Below are 24,591 nucleotides of genomic sequence, written 5' to 3'. Positions count from 1 at the left end.
CTCGCGCAAAGTGGAGGTGGTCGTATTAGTGGAGGGTTGAGCTGCAGGTGGGGTTTTTTGCGAACTGCAGAGGGATGCTCAAGAGGCTTGGTGGGGCGCGTCTTGGCGATGCGCCCCGTGCTTGAACCTATCCTGGTAGGCGTATTCACCTTCTGCTTACTCGTTGATCTATTTCTAGTTAGCGTCGCTGGTGTAGAGCCACTGTTCCATGCAACGTCAATTTCTTGTATAAATTTGTTTCATTCGTCAGGCATACCAGGGTGGCATAAGTTCTTAACTAAGCATGATCTTCCTCTCTCGATAGTACTCTGCCATGTCCTTTGTCTCTCCATTCGGAGCATCTACATCCAAACCCGGTCATGGATCTATCATCATCGACATCTTACCACCTGATCAACCAGTCCTCCGGACACTATCCTATCAATACCCATTGAAATTGGTCGCCCCAGATCCACTACCACCCCCTTCCCAGGGTTCCACAGAACCCAACAACAACACGACACCCCGCCTGGTCCACACCATCTTCCTCCTCACCTACGGCGGCGGCATAGTCGCCGGCGACGCAATCAATCTAGACATAACCCTAGCCACCAACACGCGCCTCATCCTCCTAACCCAAGGCTCAACAAAGATCTTCAAAACACCGTCCCCAGACCTCATCTCAAAGCAGCACATGACCGTGCATCTCCAGCGCGACGCTGCCCTAGTCTATCTCCCAGACCCAGTGCAACCCTTCGCCCAAACAGCCTTCTCCCAATCCCAAATCTACCACTTGGAAAACGAGCAGGGCAATCTGTGTGTATGTGACTGGGTGACGAGCGGGCGGTCAGCCAGAGGGGAAAACTGGGATTTATACGCGTACAAGAGTAGAAATGAAGTTTGGACTACCGATGATGCCACGGGCAAGAAACGCCTGCTACTTAGAGACAACTTGATCCTGGACAAGGATGGTAGGACGGATATGCGTCTCTCCGCTCGCATGGACGGGTACGCCGTGTTCGGCACGCTGATCCTCCGCGGACCGGTTTTCTCCTCGCTGTCTAGTTTCTTCATCGAGGAGTTTGAAGCGCTCCCGCGTATTGGAGGGAGGAATTGGGGTGACGTCGCGCAGCCGCAGCTTTCGCTCAGAGAGCAGAGGCGAGCGCAAAGATTGGCGAGGGAGAAGGATGATAGGCTGATATGGAGTGCGGCCAATGTGCGTGGATTTGTACTTGTAAAGTTCGCAAGTAGAGAAGTTGAAGGTTCGCGGAACTGGCTTAGGGATATGATTAGAGAAGAGGCGAGTGTGTTGGAGGCGTTTGGCGAGCGGGCGCTATTGTGCTTGAAGTGAGGTTACAAGGGGGACTATTCAGTGGAGCGTCGTACAATGATGATACCCAGGTGGAGATGCAAAGATATGCTTATCATAAGTGGTCATATCTACACTATTCCATACAGAGCGGCGAAGTCTCCTAGTCCAACAAGGCTTTTTACCTGGTATCACCGACCTCCGAACGCCAAAGCGCCAAACATTCTATGCCCTTAAGATATCTCTCCCTCATCAACAATCACACTAGAATAGGCTCCACCCACCCTTCCTCCCCGCATCCCCTCCCCTTAATTCTCTCTCTTGACGTCTGGACATGACACGTTTCTCCCTCTGCTCCAGCTGTCTCAGGCCCTCCATCTCCTTCAACACATGTTCCAGCAGCTCTTTCCGTCTCACGACATCCAAATGCCGTTTGATCTTCGGGTCCTCCTTGGCGAAGCGGTCGATTTCTTCTTGTGACAGGCCGCGACCGAGGCGGGCGTCGAGTTCACGGGGAAACTTGTATTATGTTAGTGTCATCAGTTCAAGAAGGGTTATATGGTGACCTAAGGGTGGAAATGAGAGACTTACAATGTAGTAGAACTTCGACAAAAGCTCAGCGTCTAAGAAGAGGTCGGCGGTAGTTGTCAACTTATCGGCAACGGCATCGAGGAAAACTTCAGGGCAGTAGTATTTGTTCTTCTTGCTGGCGCATTGCTTGCTTTTAACTGCGAGGAGGCGGAGTTTGAGGACATCAACTCTGTCGCGGAGAAAGACTGCTTCGCGGCCTGTTGTAGTGTTAATCTCAGTCTACTCTCTCGTCCCACCCTCTACATGAAGGGTTTACACAAGGAATGTGGAGAAAAAGTGCTTACCTTTCGCGAGCAATGCTGAACTGAAGCCTCCAGCGCCACCAACACCGTCACCCTCGAGGACAACTTGTCCACCTCGTACGCGGTCGATGAAGGACATTACATCCCTGACCTTCTTGCGCCCGCCAACGTGATCCTCAAGCTGCTTGACAGCAGCTTCGCAGACTTTGAGCTCATCTTTAAGGACTGTAGTAACATTCTCTCTCCCCTTCGCCCACTCATTATCCTCAACCTCAATTCGATATTTGTACGGCTTGATACAAATCTCCAACTCGTCTGAGATATCATAACTCAGATCTTTCAGAATCGAAGTCGAAGCCTCAGTAATAGCTTGTCGCGCAAACGGATGAGCAGCGAATCGCGAGTTGGTGATGAGTCTATCGATGTGTGCTTGTAATGCGTTTGCTACCACACTTGTAGCCAGCCTTCCAACTCCAAGTTTTGTCAACGCAGCGCTGGAGCTATCGAGTTTGATCTTCCATATCTGATCTTCGCCTTCAGGGTCTGCTTTCGCGAGGCCGTGTAGCGGATCGGTTTCTGGGAACGGAACGCTAAGGTCTTCGAACGGCCGGTTCCAGTACCGTTGCGCAAGCAGATTTAGGACTTGCTGGTCAAGCTCGTGTTTGAGGAGTTCACGGACTTGCTGACGGCCGAACTGCTCAGAAAAGCTGCGGAAGGAGTGTTTGAATCCGTCGAGGGATTCGGCGAGGTATGATTCTGCACTGAGAGGGCGCTCGTTGTATTGCACCTTGTATTCGTACGTCGCTTCCGCGAGCTCCCGTTGGATAGCCTCGCTCGTGGTTTTCAGACTGGAGGCCATTGTCTGTTCCAGAACATGCATCAGCTTCTTCTTGAGGTTCTTAGTCCCAACATCGAGATGCGAGTCGGGTCCAAACTCTGGGTGTGAGGAGAAGTATGCGCCCTCGTTCTTTGTAATCGCGTTCGTGATGTTACCGTTCCCACGCGTGAAAAGCTTTGAGCCACCGGCATTTGCAGGGACACGGCAGACGACGCCCACATACCCGAGTCTGAGAGCGTACTTCTTGTCGTTGAGTAGACTGGCACCACGCTCAGCATCTACGAGGTCCATTTTTGTGATCACACCAATCGTTCTTTCACCCCGGGGGTCCATTCTTCTCGAAGCTCGCAATGCGGTGCTGTTGGCAAGGTCAACATCTGCCGCTGAAATAGCGAGGATGACATTGGGCGCTCTGATGTATTTCTCGCAGAGTTGTGAGATCTTCTCCTTCAGCTCTGGCGGTTGATCTCGCCCGACGACCTGGATATAACCAGGCAGGTCAATCAACGATAGATCTGGGACGTTGGGCGAGTATATCCGCAGTTGAATGGGGTCATCTGATACACAGTCTGACGCCGGTACCGCGAGGTTCAGGTCCGTCAAGGTCTTCTGAATCTGGTTGAAGTCTGTGACCTTTCCTAGTCCCAGAGCCGGGAACTCCCCATACTCGGCATGCGCATCTGGGGTATTGACTAGTGTGAGTTCGATCGGTCGGCGGGTCACCATGTTGTGTCCTTTTGGCAGGAACTCGTGGCCAACGATAGCCTCTAGCACAGAACTCTTTCCCGAGGATTGTGATCCAATGACAACGATCGACGGCAGGGTGAGTGTGTCCGACTGTCCCACCGTCTGTAGCAGACCTCGAATCTCAATCATCTTCTTCGTGAGCATCATCATTTGTTCATCCCGTGCAATCTTCTCTGCCTCTTTCTTGTCCTCGTCTTCTTGTTCGTACCCAAAAGCAGCTGCTGTCGATGCACCTGCAGCTGCAGTCCCAGCACCGCTCTGCTTGGGCTCTTGTGGGCCTTGGCCACCGCCATTGTTGCCTCCTGCGCCACCAGACTCGTCTTTCGCAAGCATGCGCTGTAGCCATTCGGGATATTGCACATTCTCTATTTCATCCTTCGTCTGACGCCATCCTTTGTCGATCTGATCGAAAAATCCATTCGCTGTGTTTAGTGCACCGCCAGCGATTTCAGTTGCGCCATCTCTCGTGCGGTGGAAGAGGTCGAGTGCGAAGGTTCCCGCCTCTATTATAAATTAGCTGCCATAGTCCCCTAGAACATGACATGTACATACGCCCAGCTTGGTACTGTATGTAGCTCACACCTGCAAGAACAGCTCCACCGGCAGCAGCTCCCACAGTCGCGAACTTGGAGACAAGCTTCGGTATTACTCTCGCAAAAGAGATGGACCGCGTAGCAGGTATGTTATGCAGCGCATAGCTACCAAGGGGCCATGGTCTCCGTTTTATTAATCGAAGACCTGCTTCGTTGCGGAGCAGACCGCCTGCTGGAAGTGCATGCGTTGCAAAGAGGCGTGACGTGTGCAGTGGCGTTCGGCGCGCGAGCGTGGCGAGGCGTGTGGCGACGAGCCTGCCGCTCATGGTGAAGATGAAAGTTGCTCAGGATGGAGTTATTGTATCATAAGTTGAGCGTCTTGGTGATTAGCTTGATGTGGTGTGTTATGAGGTTTCAACATGCGGGTATGCACGTCACAGCTCACTTTTGGCGCCAAGCGCAGGGGCCATCAAGGCACTCCCACGTGGAACAACTCCAATTCGTCCCTCCAAATCGCGACAGAGGACAGTCATGGTGATCACGACACGATATCTTTTAGAGGGCTTAGAGGTTAATCAGAGATAGTTTGTGTATATATTGACTCTTTTCACGCTAAACTATAACGTAACCCAAACCTTCCCAAACACGGGTATCTAGTTCATCTATATGCCATCTACGTCGTCCGCCATGTATTGCAAATCTATCATATGCTCCTAGAACGCCGTGTATGCCGTGAAAAATGAGTGCATCTGTCAGTATCTGCTTCCGATCAACTGAGCAAGCCCCAATGCTTCTTGAGCCCCCAGTCTAATCTAGTCATGCCGCGTAAATCGTCTCCATTGAGATAGCCGACGCCTTCTTCCACCAGAAGTTTCCAAACTTTATTTCTCAGACCGATTGGCCATTTGGGCGCTCCCCAGTATCGGGACTTCAGGCCTCGTGCATGAGCGCCGCGGATCTGACCGCTGATCAAGTCTAGTTGAACCTCGGATATATGCCCGAACCACAACCAGCCAATGCTCTTGCCAAAGTTGACGGATGCATAGTATGAGTTTGTGGAGTCGAAGTGGGAAGATGGCGTTGTGCCGACAGTGCCTTGCCCCCCACGCGTTGTGATCTCTGACGATATGGAGTCATTCGAACTCTCCGATTGCCCGGCAGAATCGTTGCTGGAAGCGACGGAGTCATCATACAAGCTATCCAATGGTGCGTCAAAGAAGATATCACGGTAAGTTGAGTTCGCTGTGATGAGATCGAATGGCGCGTTGCCGGTAGCTACGACGGTGATAGGGCCCTCGATAGTCGATGTGCCGTCATAGTAGGTCAGGTAGCCTTTTTCTCGTAGAGCGGTCAGGTGGCGAGCAACTACCGGAAATATGGTATGGCCGTCATTCTTGAAATCAACGAGTAGGACCAGAGTCTGGGCTGTTGCGGTATCAAAGATACCATTCTTGGTCTTTGATGTTGTTCCAATTTCGCCAAGCTCATTCTTATGATCCAGCATCTTGACCAAAGGATCCACATACATAGACCGGAAAGTTCGGCCATGGGTTAGCGAATTGGCACTATGTCCAACATACAACTCCTCGTCATAGATCCAGACATCGGCTTCGACGCCTGTACATCCCCAGTGGAGGGCATCGTAGAGTGGCACCCGGCGCCAGTAGTCGTTGTGCGAGTGGCACGGGATAGGCGTGACATCGCGTGTAATATCCAAAAGATTTGATGTGGCGTCTGAGCCGTGTTTTCCATGTATAGGCCAATCGCGGGATAATGCTGAAGGGTCGTCCCAGAAAATGGGGATAAACCCAAGGAATACATTGAGGATGTGGACCAAGCCGCTAAGAATATTAGTATATAGATACTTCCTATACCAATCACCGCATTTCAGACCGTGACTGTACATGCATGCCCTGCGGCAAGACATGGAAAGCGCAGCGGGTGGCGGCGGAGGCTAGGATCGGGCTGACATGACTTACAAGAATATCACCAGCAGCAACGGTACGATAACGCAAGCCCTTGCAACATGTCGCTTCCTCCACTTGTTTTTCCTCGTCTTCCTCTTGTCATCATTCTCTAATCTTACTCTCTGAAATGCCCCATCCCTAGCTGCATCATTCCGTCTCCTTCTTGCAGACATTAGCAAGCGTCTCCAAAACCCAGGCCGCGGCCTCAGCTCGTTATCTTCAGAAGAAAAAGTTGATGCATCGCCATCTTCTAACGCCCGTAGAGATGCATTGGAAGATTTTGTTTTGGAAGTAATGTCAGAGTCGTAAGTGTTGAATTCATGGAGAAGAGGTTGTGTATGTCGAAAGTCGGAAGCGCCGGAAGCCATGGCTGTTGCTGGGCAGGCACGAGCCAATCCCGGGTGGGGATCTGAGTGATTTGGCGGGAGGACCTGATAGGCGGGAAGGGACCGTAGAGTCGATCTAACTATCTTACTTATCTCGCAGAGCCTCTTTCCATTGACGTCTTGAAATGCTCGAGAATACGCGCGGGTTGTTTGAAAGCGTGCAAATGCCGCCGCAGGACCCAGCGAAGCTCAAAGCAAGGTATCACCCTCCTTAAGACAACTTCCTAAACGATAGTCGTAAACGGCGCGACAACTTCTCTGTGGAGATCCGGTTCCAGACTGTCCACTTTGCCAATAACCCGGGTCTAGGGCAGCCAGTTTGGCACAGCTCTTGTTTCTAACCTTCACAAGGGCCAAGTGTCGCCGAGTCCACTCGTTGGCAGCTTGTGCAGGGTCGCGCAACGCAGGGTCCTAGTGGAGGGTCTCGCACTGCAAGCTCCAGTGAACGATGCAGATAGAACCATAAGGAAAGGGAGGATCTGGCAACTTAAGGCTTCGGGGTAAAAGCGCATTATTATTAGGCAGGCCAGATGTCCAAGCCACAAAGGAACGCTTAGCTGTGCTACCGCGCCCTCAAAGTGGAGGCGCATGGCCGATGGAGCGGTTTTCGGCACGACGCGCAGCCTCGACGCCTAATTGGTCCGCTCTCTCCATATCTCAACGCCAATTGGTGTGACAGCGCAGCGGTTTTTGAACGCCGCGGTGCTTATTGCGGGTCGGTTGAAGGAAACCGAAGGATCAATTCGCGAGACATCGACAGCGATGATCTACTTAGGCGGTGCTGGGGGCTGCGAAGCTTGTAAAATTAGAACGTCACAGCTCTCTCGAATTGGGGACCTCCAATGCTGAACGAACAGCAATGAGGTTGTTTGCGCGCGACATTTCCAAATCCCATGGATCCCGTGAACGCGTAATCAGCCACAATAACGTCCTCAGTCCAGGCAGGGGTTGTTGCCAATCGATAAATCAGTCCTAGAGAGTTGCAGATGTCTGGCTAGGGCCTGGATTCAAGCTGGGGTTTCGGGGAAACCTCCACACCAATGATAATTCAATGTTATAGCGAATCTCATGTGGGTGAGAACACGTGAGATACACGCTCCACTATACTCCTATACGGCCACAATTCAAGAACAAACAGACCATATTCTGTAGTAGTAGGTAGTATCAGGGCCGTCGTCTATAAGGCCTCAAAATAATTGCGGAAGGTGGGGTGAAGATAGCACGTGCGAATCTTGCCAAGTACGCGGCGCCCCACAATTAGCTTATCCCTGCAAGTGTTCCGCAACTTTTTTGCGACTTCACTTTGAGAGTTTGACCTACGCCAGAATTTCGAGCCGAAAAGATAATATACACTTTTAGCTACAATGCCGCACAAACACAAGCGGGTAGAAGACAATGCGTCGGAGTAAGTCTATCGTTACCACAGTATAGTGCAGTGCGTGTACTAAACATCGCCTGTGTAGGTTCAACCTCCCACCCTCAGTCCACGCTGCAGCCCTCCCCGTCGGCAAAGCACGAACATTCAGTACAGCACCCAAGGGCAAGAAGAGGAAGATAAATCATATCGAGGGTTATGGAGTAGATGACACGCCCAAAGCCTTCCAACGGCTTATGGCTTTCTCCAAAGGCGGTGCCAAGAAGCGCTCTGGGCTCGACGATGGGTTGGTGAAGACGAAAAAGCAGAAAAAAGCGGAACAAAAAACGCTTGGGGATGCAGAGGCGGGGGTCCCCAACAAGAGCGAAGAGCAAGCACCACCAAAAGCTGCGTTGAAGATCCAACCGGGCGAGAGCATGGTAGAGTTCAGGCAAAGAGTCGACATGGCCTTACCTCTCTCCGGCTTGTCAAAGACGGGCAAAAAGGTCGAAGGCGTCAGCGATCACCGCGTAACAAAACACGAGCGGAGACTCAAGCGCCTGCAGAAGGGCTGGCGCGAAGAAGAAGCGCGGATACGAGACAAGGAGATGGAAGAGAAAGAACTGGCAGAAGAGGACGAAGACGAACTAGCCGCGATGTGGGAAGATAAGACATCCGATCTACCCCCCACCCACACAAATGGCAAGAAGATGAAAAAGAAGAAGAACAAGCGCAAACTCGTCGTGGGCGAGATAGACAACAACAGCGAGGACGAGTGGGAAGCGCTCAAGCGCACTAGGGAGGAGAGGAAGGGGCTCCATGATATTGTTTCCGCGCCGCCGACGTTTACCAAGGCGCCCAGGGAGATTTTCAAAGTGAAGAACGGGGCGGGCGCAAAGGTGGGCAATGTGCCGAATGCTGTGGGGAGTCTGAGGAAGAGGGAGGAGATCGGTGAAGAGCGAAACAACATTATCGAATCATACAGAGCGCTCATGGCTTCAAAGAAGAAGACGTGAGCTGCGTCTATGTAGAAATAGACATTACAACCGCGACAACACTCATGAGTCAATATCAACAGTAAATGAATACAGACATATCTAACAACGAAACTACATAATTTTATTCAACAAAAGCCGCTCTTAGGGCTTTACAGGGGTATATCCGACTACTCTAATCCAATCCCATTCCATCTCCCCCCAAACATCCTCTAAGGCGGTACAGCATCCGCTAGGACTGAATCCCCAGAACTTTCTTGGATTGTATCAATTGTGTTGCAAAGATTCATCGCATCATAGGCCAAGCCGTGCACAACTGCATCCAGTACAGAACCACAAGTACAACCAGCCGAGGCGGCAGTTCCAATTTGAAGAGCTTCAGTGAAAGCTACTGGGTGTTGAGAGGAAGATGCCGCGAGGAACTTCTCCATGGGTTGCATGCCTGCGAGCGTGTTCATTGTAGCTTGGAGTTGCAGTATTGGGTTGTGGTAAGGACAGGAGAGGAGAGGAGGATCTTTGACTTGGTTAGCTTGGCCTATATATGGCTACGGCTGATCAAAAATACCGCCAGCTGGTGTATATTTAGTTGAGTTGGGGCGAGAACCAGGTCCTGTTGGGGGTAGCGCGAGCGCAGGCATTGCTGACAGCCGACGTTTGTTCGCGGTTTGGTAGTGGTGTAGGGAAATTCGGAGAGTTCAATGAGTACTCCTCGGAGATTTCGACGTTCTGAAGACGTCTCCGCAGCCGTCACACATGGACTCCTATGCACTGGGTATCGGAAGTTCTTAATGCCAGGTAAGACTGCACCAACGCTGGTTCTTATTATGTCCTTGAACCTGGGACACGTGGGGGTTGGACAAAACCGCTTTCCCACAGGCCTGAGCTGCGCATCGTGGACATGGGGCCTCTAGATGTAGCTGAAACTCTGCATATCACAGAGCTTGTAACGGGGCCCCGGTTCAAACGGTGTGTTAATGACTAGCATAGTACTAGCTCTACCGTTAGCCAGTAAGCGGAAATTTACTAGGAAAGAAGGGCGGAGAAGAAAAAACTACTTTGCAGAACAGGGCTTGTGCCACAGACTAGGTGGAAAATGAGGAAAGAAGAATTCCCATCCCGTTCAAACCCGAGGAGACTGCCCAAAGCGAAGGGGGCAAAGACGATCTGCCGAACAAGCCAGGCTGAACCTCGTATTCTGCAAAGGCTATCTGTCAATGAGTTTGTACAAGGATATTACACCGCTTAGGAGAAGTGCCCGATCCCGACAATGAGTTCTCGATAGCCTGCTTGATTGATGATCGCCTCCCCAATGCCAAAGGCTTACCATAGTCCACTGATTCGGTAAAGCTGGGCATGAGAGCCTTTTCCATTCCGCTTCCCCGACTTAGTGTGGGATGTAATGTCGCCAAGCATACACTTCGCCCAAATGTCCCCCACGCATGTTCATCGGTAAAGAGGTCACTCCCAGGTACGATGATGCCCGAAAGTATCAGCACCTTGAAGCGAGCCCGACAGTGTGGTTACCCGGTAAGCGCATGAGTATTCAAGACCGGTCCAGATCCTCCCCAGATGTCAACAGCTCGATTCCAAAACAAAGGTCAATCGTGCGGGTGACGTTGTTGATCAACAAAAGAAGGCGGCAGGGCTATAGTGTTGCAGCTGTCGTTACTGCCGCATTTTCAAGCTCATTGGACTCTAATACCCCTACGGAGTGAGGCGATAGAATAACTACCACCGAATAAGAGTAGCATTGTGCGGTCATGTGCAGAACTACCGCTGTCCAGGAAGATGGGAAACGGGTCCAATAGCAACGAGCAATCCGATGAAGCGGTGTGCTTCTACCGTGTCGTGCATCGGGTTTCAAGCATGGGAGTTATCCCACGGCGTGCTGCATGCGATCTGTAAAGAGACAAGGGCTTGGGTTCAGCGACGCATACGTCAGAAGACGTGCATGAGGGGCGCAGGAAATAACCAATACGCTCGGAACATGAAGCCGTTTGTGCCGTTGCGTCTTCGATCGTCCAGGATCTCAGCTGCCCAGGCCTTAGCGGACATGGGTCTTATGCTGTAGTCCTTAGACCTAAAGTGCGTGGGGGATCTTCAGCAAGGCAAAGACACTCATATGAGTCGAGCGCTGTCGAGCGCTCGCGTCCGCCGTATGCAGACTTCGTCTCCACAAAAGGGTGCCGGCTCCAGAGGTGGATACCCCCACAATCTTGACATGGGGTTGTTCCTTTTTTAAACTTTGTTCAAACCTCAAAAATAGATACAAAGTCTGTAAGGCTACCATTTGCGGGCGTTGCTTCGATCTGATTGCACACGGCGCAACGGAAGCCTTGGAAAAAGGAATTGAGTATGACCAGTGGAAATTTTGCTTGCGAGAGAGAAACTCCGATGCCAAACGGCTGTCTTGCATGCACGGGATAGGAGGGAAAAGAAGTGCCGCGTTGTACAAACAGGCCGGTTGGTCCAATGCTGGGGGGATTCAGCCTCGGTCCACCTAGTGTTCTTGAGTGCGGCTGGGGGCTTTGCCCAAGATTTCGTCGAACACCTCGAGTCTACGTAAGGGTGCTACCGCTCGGCGAGGACTGTGATGTACGATTTCAGCTCGGTGCACAAGCCATCGTTGCGCCCCGCAGTCCCGTACGCGGACGACACTGTAAAATCGGCAGCCTTGTCGACCCCTAGGCGCCTGTTCGGGCCGCAACGGGATGGGAAGTCAGTACGTGCCCTTGGAGGGGATGGCATTTCAGCCGTAGCAATAGCGGAGTTGGGATGACAAGAGGGCGGACAGTGTGGGGAAGGTGACGTTGTAATGCTCCCGAGGAAAGCACGTGCTTCCGTCCAAAAGCAGAGCAAATGAAACGCTGCACTACAGATTCCCGAAATCGAGTTCGTTCATTGATTGCCATTTTGTAATAGGTAGAGAGAAACCTATCTATGACATTTGACAATCTCCGGGGGATATGCTTTAGGCTTGTAGCTGATGAATGTTAATGAATAACTTGAAAACATTCGAATGTAATATAGGAAAATAGAGAATTTTCTTAGTAGAACACATTCGATGGTCATGTCCAATCTCCTAGGAACCTGACCCAGTAACCATGTCCTCAATAATTGAGTGGTATCGTCTGAATGCAGGTTACACACAGGTGACAGCTCTGCGCAACCATGTACACCAGCCTCGGTGGCGACCTAAACTCCAGGAGCTTCCGAGTGCCACGCGAAGTCTCACACCTGCTAGCCTTAGCGAACGTCTGCACCGCGTGTTTTGCGCGTTTGCGAGAGTGTCGTGAAACTCATAGCATTTCGTTATCGATATCTATAGGTCACAATACAGCCTAAAGTGGTTTAGACCAGGCGCGTCATCCTGGCCTTCTGCTATCACCGCGGCTTTAACGTCTAGAGCTCCGCAACCACACTTCCTTCTCCACACCCGCCCAATGTCCGCTAATCCAGGGCCGCTGAAACGAAAGCACTCTGCCAAAACTATCAAAGAACTCTTTACGACCCAATCAAAGCCCAACGCCGCCGCCGCAGCTCCGCTGTCACCAACCAACAAGCGCACACGGCGGGGGAGCTCCCCAGTAGCTGGCGCCGAGGTTTCCGCACCTCCCGCTCCAATAAGCAACATGAGTACGGCAGACATGTACCATTTCCCCAGCAAAAGAGCGGATGCATCGATCACCGCCGAGGTGGTGGACGTTACCTCAAGTCCGGACAACAGCCCCGCGAAGGCTAACGGTCTACGCAATGGGCTACGCAAGCCGGCACCGAACATGCATGCCAGTGGCCCGAAGCGATTGCTGGTCAAGAACTTCAAGCCGACCAGAAAGGTGGATCCCAGGGTCTTTTTAGACCAAACGTGGCAGAAGATCGAGAAGGCTCTGGATACCATCTTCAGGCAGGAGGACATCGATTTCAGCCTCGAGGAGCTGTATAGAGGCGTGGAGAATATCTGCCGCCAAAACATGGCCAAGGACGTCAAGGAGCGGCTGGTCATAAAATGCCGGGACTATGTGGGTGGGAGTCTAAAGGCGAAGGTCAAGGAGAGCTTAGGCAGGACGAATATCGATGTGCTGAGGGCGACGCTGCAGGCATGGGCGGTGTGGAACGGTCAAGTGGTGAGTTTGCCTACTAAGGAACAGTAGGCCGCATACTGACAAACTGCAGAAATACCTCGACTGGATTTTCTGCTATCTCGACCGCGCCTACCTGCTCCCACGGCACGAATCCCTTCGCGAAATCTCCATTACCCTCTTCCGGACCACAATATTTGAGCACGCGAAGCTCAACAAACGCATTGTAGATGGTGCTTGCGATCTCGTCGCGGCCGATCGAACCGGCAGTGATCTTGATAGCGAAATGTTCTCCAAAACGGTCAACATGTTCCATGAAATGCAAGTATACACGAAAGACTTCGAGCCACGCATGTTGGAATTTAGTCAGGAGTACGTTATGAAGTGGGCCGACGCTGAGAGCACAGAGAAGTCGTTGCCGGAGTATGTCCGAAGTGCAAGAGCGCTTATGGATCGCGAGATGCGGAGAGTGGAAATGTTCAGCCTCCCGAACACAACGAAACGCGATCTTCTCACACTGCTCGAGGACCATTTGGTATCGAGAAAGGAGCCGAGACTAAGTGCGTTTCCTGCATACACTACCTGGTAGACACCGCTAACGCTTTCGCAGCCAATCAAGATGAGTTCGCTGACCTCCTCGAACTCAATGCCGTCGAAGACCTCGAACTGCTATATACTCTCCTCGAACGGCGAAAGCTTGGTGCCAATCTGCGATCAGGATTCATGAAGTGGATCGAAGACGAAGGCACAGCTATCGTATTCAATGAGAAAGAGCAGGATACCATGGTTGTTCAACTGCTCAGTCTAAAACGTCAACTAGACACGTTATGGAAAGTGGCTTTCCATCGGAATTCGGAGATCGGTCACGGGCTACGAGAATCCTTCGAGGCGTTCATGAACAAGACAAAGAAAACGAATGCTAGTTGGGGTACCGACAACTCCAAGACCGGCGAGATGATCGCAAAGTATGTCGATATGCTACTAAGAGGTGGTGCGAAGGCCATACCAGCGCAATTGAGCCGGAAAGCAGAAAAGCCGGCTGCTGCAGAGGCCGTAGAGGAGAACGAGGAAGTCGTCTTTGATGAAGATACCGAGGTCAATAACCAGCTGGATCAAGTGCTCGATCTCTTCCGCTTCGTGCACGGCAAGGCTGTCTTCGAGGCTTTCTACAAGAAGGATCTTGCGCGGCGGTTGCTGATGGGTCGAAGTGCAAGCGCGGACGCGGAGAGGAGTATGCTGTCAAGACTGAAGATTGGTAAATTCCTACAAGTGAATCTTTCCTGGCGATAGAATGTGCTAATGTCTCTCCAGAGTGCGGTGCTGGTTTTACCGCCAACTTGGAGCAAATGTTCCGCGACATCGAACTCTCACGCGAGGAAATGGCTTCCTACAAGAACATAAGTGAAGCGCGCAACGAAAAGCTGAGCCTCGACATGAGCGTCAATGTTCTCTCAGCATCAGCTTGGCCAACATACCCCACCGTCCCTGTTATTCTTCCCCCACAAATCAAATCCGCCATTGATAAGTTTGAAGCACACTACAAGGTGAAGCATTCTGGCCGCAAACTAGAGTTCAAACATGCACTCGCACATTGTCAGGTCAAAGCAAAATTCCCTAAAGGGAACAAGGAGTTTGTGGTTTCTTCCTTCCAGGCCATCGTCCTTCTCCTCTTCAATGGTCTAAAGGAGGGGGAGCATATCGATTACAACTACCTGAAAGAAGCCACAGGACTACGTAAGTCATCTCTTCGCCTGCCCAACTTATGTCATCGCTAACCCCTAGCAGCAACGCCTGAGCTAAACCGTACACTACAATCGCTCGCTTGCGCAAAACTCCGGCCCCTAACCAAGCACCCCAAAGGCCGCGACATCAACCCTACCGACACATTCACTCTCGACAACACCTTCAGTGACCCCAAATACCGCATCAAAATCAACACCGTACAGCTCAAAGAGACGCCTCAGGAAAACAAAGAAACGCACGAGCGCGTCGCAGCTGATAGAAATTACGAAACGCAAGCGGCGATTGTGAGGATATTGAAGGCGAGGAAGAGAATCAGTCATGCGGAACTGGTCAGCGAGACGATCAAAGCGACGAGGACTAGGGGCACACTGGAAGTTAGCGGGATCAAGAAGAATATCGACCGGCTCATTGAGAAGGAATTCCTAGAGAGGGAGGACGATGGGCTGTATGCTTATATTGCGTAAGAGGAAACAGACTGGCAAGTCTTGTGCGAAGATATGCGGTCGAAAGGAAGAAGATGGAAGCGGGAGCGACCAGTGTTTGTATAGCGTGAGCAATTACATCTAAATGCCTTTACGGCTAAACTCTCTCTTGCACTACATAGCGTTTCTCAAAAGGGAGAACCCCTCGAAGTCGTCCGTAGTCTCTACCAATCACTGCATGGTCTTGCTACACTCTAGTGCCCATTGGTCATGCTTCGGGGTGAATCGTCCGGGTGGGTATTGGGGGCAGGATTGATGGAGGTGGTCCAACGGTCTTTATGGGGAGACAGGAGTGTTGCTCTGACCGCCTATGTTGTTCGTTGCTGCCATGGTAGTTCTTTACTCATTGGGAAAGCTATCTTGCGGCATTTTGGCAAGACTGAATGGTTCAAGGTCATGGAGACCAAAGTTATCTAGAGATTTGGAGAGTGGCGCATCATCTGGCCCTGGATGGAACTTGTGTACATGCTTTGGAAGAAAAACCGTTCAATGATCCAGAGGTATCGTTTTCATTGCAGAACTCGAACGGAAATGACATCATTCCTCTTCTTTAGTACCAACCCTAATTCGCCGAACAGAATGCTATCGGGAACCTCCTTGGAGCACCAAGGTGAGCTAAGATCAAAGACTGGTCCTGGGCCTGGAAAGACTTGTGGGTCGCCACCATCAATACACTCTACTTGCACGAGTAGCCCAGTGTCGCTTGAATGTGGCTCATATCCAGAAGATATCGTGGACGAGGAACTGGAGGCTATAACGCAGGCCAATTCGTACGTGAGCTCTAGGTGAATACAGCGAGTATGAATTCGTATTGGCAACCTCGGGTACAGATGTATGCTGATAAGTTGGCCATGATCTAGATACTGCAACTTCGCGGGCCTGGTGAATACAATATCCTTCTGACCGAGGTCTGTGGCTGTCGTATTTGCGTCCTCGCGGATAGGATTCAATGACGACACTATCGATACTGCAGAGGGCGAACATGTCCCAGGTATGAAGATAACGCTCTCAGTCGGATCTGAGATCCTAAGCCGTGGGCGGTCTAAGTATTCCCTGATCTTTTCCTCTAGAAGATGATTTAGTCTGTCTAAGGATTGCTGCATCCATATCTCGGACTGTTCTGACAACTGGACTTCTTTGAGAAGAGGGATCCTCCAGCTAGGGTACAATCTACCATGGCAGCTGCGGATATGAAACTTTCCGTGCGCCCTGATGAAAAGATTGCATAAGAAGCAGGCATGTTTATTAGAGCATATGATCCGCGGGCGCAGGGACGTAGCACTGCTCGCTTCGTAGTAGAACAGCAACTGGATTTCTGCATGAACTCTCTTCGATGTTTGAGCGTGCGAGCGAATGCAAAACTCAATTTCGGCCCTCTTCCTCTTCAACCTGTTTCCAAACTTGGATTGGAGCCCTCCCTGCATTTTTGACTTTTCTTCATGACAACGAGTGAACAGGCCTGTAGTAACCGAGGTGGGCTCTTGACTGACCGGACTCTGAGGAAACAATTTACTAGGCACGTCTGCTATACGGAGATGACGAAATGTCGGGTCTCTACAAGCTCTTCTGAGAAGGTAGTGAGCTGCATCCTGGTATTGAGCAAGACTTTTCAAGCTTCTGGCCAAGCTCTGGCTGGCTATTCCAGACCACGCGGGGATATTCTTGGGTATCAACCCCAGGAGGGTTTTGATGTCAGTGGATGCTAGCATCTGTTCAATGCTCAAGAGAATCGATTTAAGAATCTGTCTTCCAGGTTCTGAATGGGCGTCAACGTAAGATAGAGACTCTAGCCTCGTGAAAGCATCCTCTAGTAAGGATATATGATTCTTTACCAACGCAAGTTGAGGGGGCCGGGTTGGAAATCCGTCAAGAAGCCTCACACCATCGCATAGTTTTGTAAGGATTGCCTGCTTGCCAGCCTTTCGGGCAGGCTTTGCATTGGATGATCGGAGTCGACCAAGTAATCTTGATTGGCAAGCAGCTATGATTTCTCCAAAGAAGGTCTCTTCATCTCGTTCTGGTCCACATGAGTATACTGCATAAGCGAAGACGAGCCGACGGACCTGCAGTGCAGCTCTCTAGAGCTCTAGCTATTCTTTCGAAGCTTGCCTTCCTATCTTTCTGATCTCCCGAGTTCACGGCTGTTCTGATCAAGAGTCCATCGGGTTGTTCTTCTAGGCAAATTGCCCCTACTTTGTTCGGATCATCTGTATTTGCCAGAAGTACTGCGAATGCTTCGGTGACTTGTTGCTCATGCTGGAAAGAAAGCTTATAGCTATCAATTTCGGGAGACTTTTCGGGAGGTGGGTGATCCTCGATCATAGGTTCAAGCGTAGTATCGCATAGCGCTAATAGAGCTATATTCTCTGTAAGTGCGCCACATTGTACAGCCATCCTCCGCGTAAATGGCTACTTAGCATTTGGTCAAAATGGAACAAAGGTATTTTCCATGGATATTTGAATATGATATCTGCTAGAAATGGTAACATACCAGTATATATGTCAGCCTGATCCTTGCATCCTGTGCATGCCTGCGCTCCAGGTCTACTGCGTACAATTCGCTACTATGGCATACTTTCCGATTCAAAATCCTTACCCCTCACAATGTGATTACTGTGATACCTCAACCAAGGGTTATACGTCATTATGCTCGCTAAGAAGCATGACGCGCTCAGCACAGGTCTTGGCGACAAGTACTCCCAATCGTAAGACGGCACGACACATATCCTAGCCGCATTAAGCTCCCACCCTGTAGTGCAACGTGTATTGCCTCCAAAGAATAGTTGTTCTCAATGCAGTATTAGTTAGTTGATCAATATGGTTTCCTGAACACCTCTTAGTATTTAACCAACCTTAGTGGCCCGAGAAGGTTACTGGAAGTACTGGAGCTTTGGGTTGCAGATACAATATAGGCATCATTGAGGTATGTCAACTTGCACAGTATCTTAAACATTTCATTGCAGATACGACTGTAACTTGATACTAGGTAGTACAGGAATGAGAAGGGAACAAGGTAGTGATGAATGTCGGGTTTGAACGACGTTCATATCGTGTTTTCTGTTTGAGACGAGCCTCCATGGGCGGAACGACAATCTCTTGAACTTTCTATTGCCAGCAATAGCATCGCCGTATTTGACTACTTCTCTTCCTCACTCTCACCACTCCAACAGGCTAGAATTTTCTCAACTTTACAATGCGCCCGAGCGCTGACTTCGGTATCTCGACTGTCTCCGTAAAAAGCAGCAAGATCCTTGAATCGTGTGTAATTATCATGAACATAATCGCGCACTATGATCTTGATACGTGCTAACCCTGCATTCCCAATCATATCAGGCGCCTGAGAAGCAATAAGACGGTGAAGCTTATTCCTATCAGCAGGGGGCACCCTAGGGTACGTCTTTTCAAGATTCTGGCACAACTTTTCCTGTACCCTCGCTCTCTTTAATCTGAATTCAGCTTCAGCTTGTTTGAAGACATCCCTCGGAACATGGAGGCCGACCTGCGTAGCACACCTTTCCCGACTTTTAGGGCGATACACGGCATACACTGTCTGCGCGAGCTCGCGGCACCTCCGAGTAATGAAGGCACCACCAGAGGGCAAAAACACGTAGCCTGGAGGTGGAAAACACGGGATGAATACAATCTCCTCGCTACGACCATTTCTGTAGACCTTGCGATAGGTAGACTCGGAATAAATGTAGAGATTTCGGCTTTGGGTGAAAACATCATCCAGCTTCGGTGCCAGACGTGTCAAAGTGCCACTTTCTCCACATGTAATGAAATCATTGTGACCTGGGACCATGCTGGACCTCGCACCAACTAGAGTCACTGTCGGCAACCTCGGCGGAAAGCGTCGTAGTTGAAGTGCAGAGCGAAACATTTCCTGGCTTCAAATTAGAATTCTTGTCCAAGTTTCAATCCATTGGTCCTTACCACTTGCGAGTGCAATTCATGAACGCAAAGCCGTCAAGGGCAAACTCGTTTTCTGTGTTGCCTATTGGGATGATATGGCGCACACCAGGACGAAGTAAGCGAAGCCGCCTATTTGCGAGCCACTGCACGAGGATATGACAGTTACACGTCTAGCTTAGAGCTTGAGAGAGGCTTTCGGCATGCGGGGGATTCAAGGTAGAAAGCTAAGTCAGAATGTCCTAAGTGTTGTTCAAATAAATGTGTCGGTAATTTACAAATGCCGATGGTGCAAGCTGTTTCACTTGGCGACGCGCTCTCCTCCAGTGCTGCGATGTTATGGCTGTACTACCGTGTCGTTTGGCCCATGAGACTTGACATAACAGCGTATCATCTGTGCCTCCAACCTCATAGGTCAAGCATGTTGGCTGTTTATTGGCACCTTCATCTCTACTGTTATTCCCCGCCAGAACAATGAAACACGTCACAAGCTTCTAGCATGGGATGTTTTCATATTACTGTCGCAGCTGGTTGCTCTCATTAATTGTTTATTGGGTGAATTGATAACAATGTGAGTAAGTGTATAAATAGCAAAGGTTTTGTGGCAATGCCAATGCACCATATATCTTACGTCCCTGGTCTATCCGATGTTCACAACAATACTTGAAACATATCACCTTGACTCAAACCTATCCTCTGTAGCTGTTTATTACTCTTAGTCTGCTTAGCAATACAGACACACAGCGAACACACAACCAAAGAGAGGCATCTATTTCGATTATACCTACAGACAACGATCATATTGAGAGTTGAAGAAGATTAGAGGCATATAGCAAGCCGTATAGAAAATGCTAAACGGTTTTCCTCTACCATCTAAGAGAAAGTTGTAAAGCTCAAGGAGTTCTATACAAATCGCAAAGCAGTGTTGCAACACAATAAACAGTATAGTACCGCAATGCAAAAATTTAGTCGGAGTAACTATAGAACTAAATCTAACTAGTAATACTGCGGCCTACAGAAGTAGCAGATAAGAATGCCCACAGTCTGATCATCCGCATCTCTCCTATCTCTTTATCTACACCCGGCCCACTACCTCGTATCCATCCTCATTTACAAGATCCTTGCGGGCAATTTCGATAGCAATTTGGCGCAACAAAGCCCGGCATTGTTCACAGCTTTTCCACATGTCTCCTTCAAGCAAATGCTTGGCGCGAAGGGGGCATATTTCCTTGTCAGCCTCGACAGGCTGTTCTGGGTCCCCGATAAGATCGCCATGGCCATTTTTAACGAGCATATCTACTTCATCGGGTTGGAAAGTTTCTGCTACTGGCTCACCTGGATCGTCAAATACAGGTCCAAATTTGGGTTCGGGAAACGGTTCAGGTTCGGCCTCAGGGACGTCAGGGGGATGTGGGGGAGGATCATCATGAACAATATGCTTCTTGCTCTTCTTGAATTTCTTGCTCTTGTGGAGTTTTTTTATCTTCGTGGTCGCCGCCAAATTTGACCCAGGATCGTTTCCCTTATTTTCCGCTACCGGCGGTGGGTGTACGGAACTCGGCTTCTCAACAGACGGATCAGGTACCGCAGCAAACGTAGTGTCATTTGTGGTTGTGCCGAAGGAGCTTAGAGGTACTGGAGTAGAGCACCAGGAACCCCCAGGCACCGCAGCAAATGTGCGGTCTTCTTTGATTGTGCCGGAAGATTCCCAAGTGCCCCAGATATCATGCTTCGTCTGTTCAGCCATGAGAGATTCTGGCTCTGTTACATGTTCCGCCTGAAATTCCAACTCAGGTTCAAATGGCGGTGGCGGTGGCGGTAGCGCTGACTCCTCGATCTTTGGTGCCGCCCTAGTTTCCTTCTTGCTCATCCTCTTCCTCTTCTCCCTAGCAGCTTCGAAAAGACCCCATTCATCAGGTTCGGATGGACGCTCTTCGATCACCGGTGTCAATTCAGTGGGTACTGCACCAAACGTATCAAAGTCCAAGACAGAAGACTCCTCGGCAGCGACAGGCTCTTCGATTAAGGTCTCTTGGGTGGGAGTCGCATCAATAGGACACTCTTCGGCAGGAGGAGGATACTCTTGGGCAGGAGGATACTCTTCGTTAATGACTTCATTGTCAGGATAACATGCTTCGCCTTCAATCGCAGCTTCGGGGATACATTCTTCGGCAGGGGCTTCATTATCGGCACACCACGCTTCCGCCCGAGGTTCTTCGTTGACTGTAGTTTGGGTATCCGGGGTATAATCTTCAGCTGTCTCCATGACAGGCTCCCTATCTGCGTTGAGCATGTATGAGACCTTTTTGTTGTAGAGCTGTACCACGCATTTTGCCAGAACTTTGGTTAGAGCGGCATTGCTGATACAATCGAAGAAGTCGTCGTTTGCGAATATTGTGTGATCTTCTTCGAAGGTGGCCTGAACTTTCTTGTCCAAGTAGCGATGGAACCACGCGACATTATCGGGCATCTTTGAGAAGTCGTTATTGATAGCTTCAACGATGTCGAAGATGTCTAACTCGGCGCCGAAACGTTTGACTTCGTCCCTGGCCAGATTCTTTAGGCCATGTAGACTATATTTCTTCGCCGCGATGTACGCCAAAAGGGCTCTCCTGAATTCAATGATTCCTTTCTTGAGAGTGGAGGACTCCATATCGTTGAGTGTCTGGTAAGCCCCAGTGTACAAGTAATGAACTAGTACATGGCCAGTTCCTTCATCCACATCGGACAAATGTATGTTTCCCCCCCATGAGTGAGGGAAATTGACCCAATCTGGATTTTGCAAAAGGCTGTTTGGGACATAGTACTGTTTTCTTTCTGGGCCGATACAAAGCGTGATAGGAGTTTCTGCATATGGACTGTACACACGATTAGTTAGACATGCATCGGTCAGTATAATAAGGAAACTGTGTCTGACCAGGTCTTTGGTCGTGGATCCAAAGGTAAGAGAGGGTCCGGTGGAGGCGCTGGTGGAGGCGCTGGCTGCTTCTTTTTCGGGACTTTCTTAGCCATTGCGAATGTTGATAGAGACTCCCTGAGAATTCAGAAGTTGATCAAATTGAAGCAATTGACATGTAAGTGCTGGCACAGTTCAGTTTATATGCCGAGCAGGCTGCGCCGCATACTTAGGCAGAAGCGTGCCCGGGCGCCAATCCAGTCGTACAGTTACTAAAGCCTACGCGCCGATGAAAGCCACTTATAATCCACCACGTCAACGCGAGGCAGAATGCGATACTTTCCAATTACCCCGCACACCGGTTGCAGTGCTTGGCGCAGCCTTCCGTTGTACACGATAAGGAGTTATCGTTCCTACATTTGATGTATAGTGGTGAAGACTTGTTCGTCCAGAAGGCGACAGCAATATCCACACCGACCAAAGGACCCGAGGTGGGAAGGTGAGCTGAAACATGCGCTTTTGATAGATTCCGACTGCTGTTATGCATGTCAAGCGTGGTGTGGACAAGGAGTGTTTCGAGCACCTGCGCGATTGGGTGAACGGCAACCTGTTGAGATTTTTCGCTAGGGTGGCACGCAAACGCATCTCACCCGTCCCTCGCCTATATAGCGCAACTGCAACAGCACTCCGCCATAACTTGAATGGAAGGGCTAAGAATTTGCCAAGGCTATATGATTTATATCGAGATGAAAATATATATAAAGAACAACCTGGGGAAATATGAGTTAATGAGCGACATGCTACAAGCGCATTCTAGAGTGTGCCTTGAGTAGAACAGAAATATCGACGACTTCAGGGCACACAACTCAAAGACCACACTCACCCTCAATTCCCCTCTGCTCCGACAGATATCCAACCCTCACCACCCTCGCACCACCGCATAAACCACTCCCCACTACGGGGAGCCATCATACCATCATACTCCATATTTCTACGTTCCAGCTTCTCCTTCCAATCAGACCACATTCTCATCTCCCTAGTAGGGTCAGAAGGTCCGGCAACGGTCGGTGGTACCCAATGAGTCGAGTCTTGCATCACGACCGCGCGGTTCATGTAATTATTAATCTCCTGCTGCTGTGTAGATGCGTCTTCATCTCGGGCCTTGAGGTTACTCTTCAACGGCGGTGGCGGTGGCGGCATGGGTGGAACGGAGCAAGTCGGGACCGAGTACAAGGACTCGATTGAACCAGAATGACTGAATGCTCTCGGCATTGGCGGAAGCGGTTTGTCGATATGCGCATCAAGTTTCCTTCCCGACGAGTTAACTTCACGACATTCGGTCTTGCGTGTTTTTGGATCGAGTGATACTGGGGGTGGAGGAATTGGTTTCGATTTGGCGCGCTGTGACGGCGGAGGCCGAGGCAATTTCGATCCAGTGAGTCTGAGGAGCTGTTTAATGTAGTTTCTTAAGATACGCAAAAGCGTTGCAAGTTGCTTGCACAAGGATAGCTGCGTGGCTGACCTTTTCGAACTGCTATTAGACTGTCTGGTGTGGAAGCTCTGATTTCCGCTTGGTTTATACAATGCTCGGCGACTTGAAGAACGAGTTGATACCGTAAGACCTTGGTCTGTAGCTCTGTCTTGCATCATCTTCTTTGCTTTGATGTACACCACGCTTCGGTTTTGCACCACAGGGTTGTTGCCCCGTCCAGACGGCGTCCGATGAATCGATGGAGGAGGCGGCGCCGGTCTAGGGTTCTCTAACCATCTCATAACCTTGTATTCTGAGCTTCCGTCATCTATATTCTCACATAAATGGCTATCATGCAAAACTTGGTTTCGCTCTGGACCAGTGCTTGATTCTAATCCTCCAACAGCTTGCCCGTGTCCGACGCTCAGCCCTTCCAGCCTAGAAAGCCGATTTGTCTTTGAGCGAGTCAGCTTCCCGGGCCTTGAGACACCATGGTGGTATAATTGATGGATAGACTCACCTGTAGCTCTTCGCGAGATGGAATTCAACATTCTCAGATCATGCTGCTCTTGTTCGTACCCAGAACGCCCAAGATCGCGCTTGACGTTGCCGTTCTGGTCCTGAAAGTCCGGGGTCCGAATTCGACGCCGAGGACTGAAATGGCGGTCGATAGGTGAGGAAGGTCTTATTACAGTCTTGGTTGACAATGTGTGGGAGTTACGAAAGGTCCGGCACTGACAGCCTGAGCAATGAGTCTGACTTGCAAGATGGGACCATTCAGGTCGCCAATCTTCGCCATCATACTCAGGGTCGTCGTCGAATGCAGCACCGCCTCTCAGTCGTGGGTCTGGATCCTCGACGATTGGAAAAGGGAACTCATTGGCCTTGATAAGTTCTGGTTCATCTTCAACCTGGTGAGGAGTTTTCGCTCGCTTACAAGAAGACCGCCCCCTTGTGATCGCTGGAGTTGGCGCATCGTCCTCGTGTCTGATGCTCTCCTCGGAACTACATCGGATTGAGTGCCTCATCTGTTCGGAGAACGGTAATTGGCAAATATCGCAGAACGTATA

General features: G+C 50.3%; 11 protein-coding genes across 11 annotated transcripts; 3 read left to right on the top strand and 8 right to left on the bottom strand.

Moving 5' to 3' along the window:
- The first annotated feature begins 65 nt into the window (after window positions 1-65).
- Window positions 66-1,596, top strand: K460DRAFT_54950 (UreD-domain-containing protein). The gene has a single exon (XM_040938508.1). It carries the CDS (start codon window positions 314-316, stop codon window positions 1,328-1,330), a length of 1,017 nt encoding a protein of 338 aa, XP_040789759.1. The 5' UTR covers window positions 66-313; the 3' UTR covers window positions 1,331-1,596.
- On the bottom strand, window positions 1,553-4,565 carry K460DRAFT_279884 (uncharacterized protein; the record flags this gene model as incomplete). The annotated part of the gene is made up of 4 exons (XM_040928360.1): window positions 1,553-1,807; window positions 1,880-2,076; window positions 2,164-4,209; window positions 4,259-4,565. 4 exons carry the CDS (start codon window positions 4,563-4,565, stop codon window positions 1,553-1,555), a joined length of 2,805 nt encoding a protein of 934 aa, XP_040789758.1.
- Window positions 4,566-4,921: 356 nt separating this feature from the next.
- On the bottom strand, window positions 4,922-7,072 carry K460DRAFT_392616 (uncharacterized protein). The gene is made up of 2 exons (XM_040935895.1): window positions 6,219-7,072; window positions 4,922-6,080 (listed from the first exon to the last, which is right to left on the bottom strand). Exons 1-2 carry the CDS (start codon window positions 6,572-6,574, stop codon window positions 5,009-5,011), a joined length of 1,428 nt encoding a protein of 475 aa, XP_040789757.1. The 5' UTR covers window positions 6,575-7,072; the 3' UTR covers window positions 4,922-5,008.
- A 730-nt stretch (window positions 7,073-7,802) lies between these two features.
- K460DRAFT_331941 (uncharacterized protein) lies at window positions 7,803-9,053 on the top strand. The gene is made up of 2 exons (XM_040930822.1): window positions 7,803-7,997; window positions 8,056-9,053. The coding sequence occupies exons 1-2, from the start codon at window positions 7,957-7,959 to the stop codon at window positions 8,960-8,962; spliced, it is 948 nt and encodes a 315-aa protein (XP_040789756.1). The 5' UTR covers window positions 7,803-7,956; the 3' UTR covers window positions 8,963-9,053.
- Window positions 9,054-9,153: 100 nt separating this feature from the next.
- K460DRAFT_402556 (uncharacterized protein) lies at window positions 9,154-9,579 on the bottom strand (the record flags this gene model as incomplete). The annotated part of the gene is made up of 2 exons (XM_040936536.1): window positions 9,154-9,455; window positions 9,507-9,579. 2 exons carry the CDS (start codon window positions 9,577-9,579, stop codon window positions 9,154-9,156), a joined length of 375 nt encoding a protein of 124 aa, XP_040789755.1.
- A 2,778-nt stretch (window positions 9,580-12,357) lies between these two features.
- Window positions 12,358-15,707, top strand: K460DRAFT_306124 (Cullin-domain-containing protein). The gene is made up of 5 exons (XM_040930025.1): window positions 12,358-13,065; window positions 13,115-13,580; window positions 13,631-14,275; window positions 14,332-14,754; window positions 14,806-15,707. Exons 1-5 carry the CDS (start codon window positions 12,385-12,387, stop codon window positions 15,225-15,227), a joined length of 2,637 nt encoding a protein of 878 aa, XP_040789754.1. The 5' UTR covers window positions 12,358-12,384; the 3' UTR covers window positions 15,228-15,707.
- A 47-nt stretch (window positions 15,708-15,754) lies between these two features.
- On the bottom strand, window positions 15,755-16,669 carry K460DRAFT_277727 (uncharacterized protein; the record flags this gene model as incomplete). Its single annotated transcript, XM_040928198.1, has 1 exon — window positions 15,755-16,669. One exon carries the CDS (start codon window positions 16,667-16,669, stop codon window positions 15,755-15,757), a length of 915 nt encoding a protein of 304 aa, XP_040789753.1.
- A 93-nt stretch (window positions 16,670-16,762) lies between these two features.
- Window positions 16,763-17,639, bottom strand: K460DRAFT_280998 (uncharacterized protein; the record flags this gene model as incomplete). The annotated part of the gene is made up of 2 exons (XM_040928455.1): window positions 16,763-17,262; window positions 17,297-17,639. Coding segments are annotated over 2 exons (843 nt in total), but the record flags the coding sequence as incomplete, so codon positions are not given.
- A 763-nt stretch (window positions 17,640-18,402) lies between these two features.
- On the bottom strand, window positions 18,403-18,774 carry K460DRAFT_247971 (uncharacterized protein; the record flags this gene model as incomplete). The annotated part of the gene is made up of 1 exon (XM_040927363.1): window positions 18,403-18,774. A coding segment is annotated over one exon (372 nt), but the record flags the coding sequence as incomplete, so codon positions are not given.
- Window positions 18,775-19,920: 1,146 nt separating this feature from the next.
- On the bottom strand, window positions 19,921-22,510 carry K460DRAFT_413983 (uncharacterized protein). The gene is made up of 2 exons (XM_040937648.1): window positions 22,072-22,510; window positions 19,921-22,012 (listed from the first exon to the last, which is right to left on the bottom strand). The coding sequence occupies exons 1-2, from the start codon at window positions 22,164-22,166 to the stop codon at window positions 20,230-20,232; spliced, it is 1,878 nt and encodes a 625-aa protein (XP_040789750.1). The 5' UTR covers window positions 22,167-22,510; the 3' UTR covers window positions 19,921-20,229.
- Window positions 22,511-22,821: 311 nt separating this feature from the next.
- Window positions 22,822-24,288, bottom strand: K460DRAFT_54860 (uncharacterized protein). The gene is made up of 2 exons (XM_040938507.1): window positions 24,042-24,288; window positions 22,822-23,976 (listed from the first exon to the last, which is right to left on the bottom strand). Exon 2 carries the CDS (start codon window positions 23,821-23,823, stop codon window positions 22,936-22,938), a length of 888 nt encoding a protein of 295 aa, XP_040789749.1. The 5' UTR covers window positions 23,824-23,976; window positions 24,042-24,288; the 3' UTR covers window positions 22,822-22,935.
- Between the last annotated feature and the right edge of the window lie 303 nt (window positions 24,289-24,591).

Source organism: Cucurbitaria berberidis (assembly GCF_010015615.1).
Source record: "Cucurbitaria berberidis CBS 394.84 unplaced genomic scaffold K460scaffold_2, whole genome shotgun sequence".
NCBI lineage: Eukaryota > Fungi > Ascomycota > Dothideomycetes > Pleosporales > Cucurbitariaceae > Cucurbitaria > Cucurbitaria berberidis.
Note: the sequence above shows the minus strand (reverse complement) of the source record. Positions and strands in the feature narration are given on the sequence as shown.